A 3,839-nucleotide genomic window follows, 5' to 3' on the forward strand; every position below is an offset into this window, starting at 1 on the left:
CCCCCTCAGTGATGGGTCTGCAGGATCTGGACCCCCTCAGTGATGGGTCTGCAAGATCTGGACCCCCTCAGTGATGGGGTCTGCAGGATCTGGACCCCCTCAGTGATGGGTCTGCAGGATCTGGACCCCCTCAGTGATTGGTCTGCAGGATCTGGACCCCCTCAGTAATGGGTCTGCAGGATCTGGACCCCCTCAGTGATGGGACTGCAGGATCTGGACTCTGTTTTCAGGATGTTTCTCAGCTGAAAACCCTTTTCTTCAGGCTGAATTAATCAAACTCTGACAGTTCTTGGTTGCCCCCCCCCCCCACCCCTCTGGAGGACCCCCCAGGTTCTGTCTGCAGAGGACAAAGCCCACCTGTCACCTGCGAGCTGCTCCTTGTGTTTGACGTCACCGTGGTGATGAGCAGCTCCTGCCGCAGCCTCAGCACCTCCTGCTGCAGCCCCCGGGCTTTGTTCCTCCAGCCTCGGTCCAGCCTCCTCAAGCCGCGGGACAAAGCCTCGCAGTGGTCTCGGCCGCTGGCGCCGGGGGGCTTGGCTTTTATCACGGCCATCGCCACGGCAACTCTGGCTCTCATGTAAAGCCACCTGGCCCGGCCCGCCTCTGGAAAAGATGAGAAAAACAGTTTTTATGTAAAGATCCAGGCTCCTCCTGGATCAGCAGTTCTCCAGACTCTCTGAAGGTCTGAAGTAGGGTTGGGCAATATCTGCAAAAATTTTAATAACGATTAATTTGATGATTAATCCCCTGGAGTCCCTTATGTCCTGTCACATGACCAGTTTAGTGGGAAATATTTACTTGTCATGAAAATCTGTTCCAAATCGTGTCAAAATTACAGACTTCAGAATTTAAATTGTGTTGATTGATAAATAAATTTCAGAACTTTTTTTATTGTTCGTCCTATTTGAAGCAGAGAGGAGCACCGAGCAGACTCTGACTGGTGGCATTAATCATATTAATCGTCAAGTTCCAATTAGGTGTGTAAGAAAATATCGATACACTGAAATATCGCGATGTTTCATTTCCTGATACTGTATCAATATTCTAAAGCCCTGTATCGATTTTTTATTAAGGTTTAAAATGTCAACTTTCCTGCCAGCCGTTCATTTTTATGTTGTAGTTCAGCCTCTGACCACTAGTTGGCAGCAGTGAGCCAGCCATTTGGCTCCTCTACCTCTTGAGGTAGAGGCTATTGTTAAGTGTTGGGTGACCATTTTGTAAATTAACGTTAAAAACTAAAAGCTGTAAAAAATATATATTTTAAAACTATTTATTGTTAAAATTTAGTCTAATAATTGAAAACATGGATTAAATAAGAAATATGAAACAAATAAAAAATAAAATACATACAAAGCAGAACACAGCTAAATGTATCAAAAGTATGTCTATGTAATATTAGATTTTTCTGAGACAATGAATTTTGGTTTTTCATTTTTTACCCAGTAAGAGGTTTTTATTTAAAAGAATTTATGGACAAAAAAAATCGCAATATATCGCCTTGCTTATAGTATCGCAATATATCAGGATATATCGTATCGTGACCCCTCTGTCATGATATGTATCGTATCACCAAATTCTTGACAATACACAGCCCTAGTTCCAATAAATAATCGATTGATGTTTTTCTGATGATTAATTTCTCAGGATACGATTTTGCCCAACCCTAGTCTGAAGGGTCTAAACAAGGGGTGTCCAAACATTTTGTCATGTGGGCCAAAATCCTAAAGTCAGAAGGACTTGAGGGCCAAAAATATTTTTTCTTTACCTGCTCAACAATAAACTAAGCATTGAATACTTTAATTAAACAAATAACATAGTCAGATTTATTGCTGGAAATTGATGTGTAAATTAATCTAGATCCAGAACTTTAAAAGTGTTTTGCAGGTTTCCCCAACTGGAAGAAATTTAGCGATTTTCTAGGTTTCAATTGGGGAAAAAATAAACCAATTTAGTCAATTCTGATCAATAAAAATCAGGATTTTGGTCACTCTTTCATTGAAAATGCTTGCTGTATTCAGACGAATTTAATAAATAATTTAAAGCAGATTGGAGTGCAGCAAAATCAGCTTTTGAGTAGAAGTCACCAGATAGATGTGGAAAAAGCTAAGAGTCTGGTTATTTAAAGACAAGTAATTGGTACTGTTGCTAATATTTCTATTGTAAGATTTTACTTTGTGATAAATTTGCCCTAATAATAAATAGAAAGTCTCCAGCTACATCGAACATCTGTGCCGGGGGGACAAATTTGTAAACAAATTAGTATGATTCTTGAACTGAAGTCAGGGGCCACACAAAGTGAGTTCAGGGGCCACAAATGGCCCCCAGGCCACACCTTGGACATCCCTGGTCTAAACGGTCTGCGGGGTCTGCTTTGGACTTTAGCTGTTTTTACTCCCAGTTTCAGACTTTGTTCCTGAACAGAAGCTGAGAAAAGACCTCCAGGAGGACTAAATGAGTCTGGACCCCTAAACACCAGTGATATATTTATACATGTGAATTAAATAGGGCTGCACCAATTAATCAATTAATCGACAACTAATCGATTAGTAAAATAATMGATGACTAATTTAATAATCGATTAATCGAAAAAATAATCGTTAGATTAATCGATTAGAAAATAATTGTTTGGTACAGCACTAGAATTAAACTGTTTGTATATTTGGGCTTCATCTATAAATGTAGCAGTTTGTGATCAGATCAATAAGGCAACTTTAACATTTATTTTAAAAAGGCTGAAAATCAACAGAATCTGACTGAACAATTTAACCTCAACAAGAAGAAACCAGTTTAATGTAATTATTTAATTACAGGAACTATTTTTGTCTCATTTTGTCATGAAGCACCCAGAAATATAAAACCAAAATAAACTTGAAAACATGAACTGTGTAGTAAACGTCAGTCCATATGTTATTTATTAATGTAAACCAGCTGAGGTTAAACTACAGTCAATGTAACGTTAGCTAGCTACATGCTAACACCAAAAACTACAAAACTATAACTCGCAGCTTCGTTATTTATAATAAAAACATTACAACACTGTTCTAACAGGTAAATGTATACATTTAAAACGGCCACCTTCTGTCTCCATTAGCCGAGCTGCTCCAGACATCCTGGACTGGATTATTTCACCTGGTTCCACCGGCTAACCTGAACACAGCATGCTAACAGGTGTTCTGAACAAATCCGTCACCCGGAAGTTAGAGCAAGAACAAAAGCCGTTTATTTATTTATTTATTTATTTATTTATTTATTTTTATTGTGACTCCTCATATTGAAATGAGGATCAAGTCAAATTTTGTCAAAATGATCGAATCAATTTCAGATTCCTGCTTTAAAAGCTTCATTTTGATCCCTGGATCATTCTGATGTCATAAGCTTATCCAGAGTTATGACTTAATTTGTCTTGTTGGTTATGACAATACATTACTGTTTGGTCTAAGTCCTAATTTTATGTAAATTTATTGAGTAATTTTATTTATGTCAATATATAGAAGAAACCTCAAACAGTATTTGCGTATTTGTGATTTCCCAGTTGAAAAGAGACAAAAACATTGTTAGCTCACAGGGGAAAGTTCAATGTTTTAAGGTGTTTTTCCTCAAAATCAGGTTTTTAGTCGCTACTGCTTAAAAAAATGCTTCAAACAAATTTCAAGTATTATATTTTAGACATTTAATTCAAATAGATATCATAGATAAGGCATTAATTCATTATATTTTTGACAAAATGCAATTTCAGCACTCGTTTAAATCAAAACTTATCTGCCTATTTCTCCATATCCCAGTTTAGGACTTCATCTCCGTTTTTATGTGATGGCTCACATTTTAGGAAAGTTTGGAAA

At 37.6% G+C, this 3,839-nt stretch overlaps 1 protein-coding gene across 2 annotated transcripts in view; it reads right to left on the minus strand.

Moving 5' to 3' along the window:
• Positions 1 to 3,187, minus strand: part of mei4 (meiosis-specific, MEI4 homolog (S. cerevisiae)) — a 70,664-nt gene extending 67,477 nt beyond the window's left edge. For both annotated transcript variants that reach the window (XM_014017950.1, XM_014017949.1), the window contains exons 1-2: positions 3,076 to 3,187; positions 358 to 603 (exon numbers count right to left, since the gene is read on the minus strand). In XM_014017950.1, coding sequence (XP_013873404.1) covers positions 358 to 603; positions 3,076 to 3,109 — 280 coding nt within the window. In that variant the 5' untranslated portion in view covers positions 3,110 to 3,187. The remainder of the gene's footprint in view (positions 1 to 357; positions 604 to 3,075) is intronic.
• Between the last annotated feature and the right edge of the window lie 652 nt (positions 3,188 to 3,839).

This window comes from Austrofundulus limnaeus, unplaced genomic scaffold (genome assembly GCF_001266775.1).
Source record: "Austrofundulus limnaeus strain Quisiro unplaced genomic scaffold, Austrofundulus_limnaeus-1.0 Scaffold179, whole genome shotgun sequence".
NCBI classification, from domain to species: domain Eukaryota; kingdom Metazoa; phylum Chordata; class Actinopteri; order Cyprinodontiformes; family Rivulidae; genus Austrofundulus; species Austrofundulus limnaeus.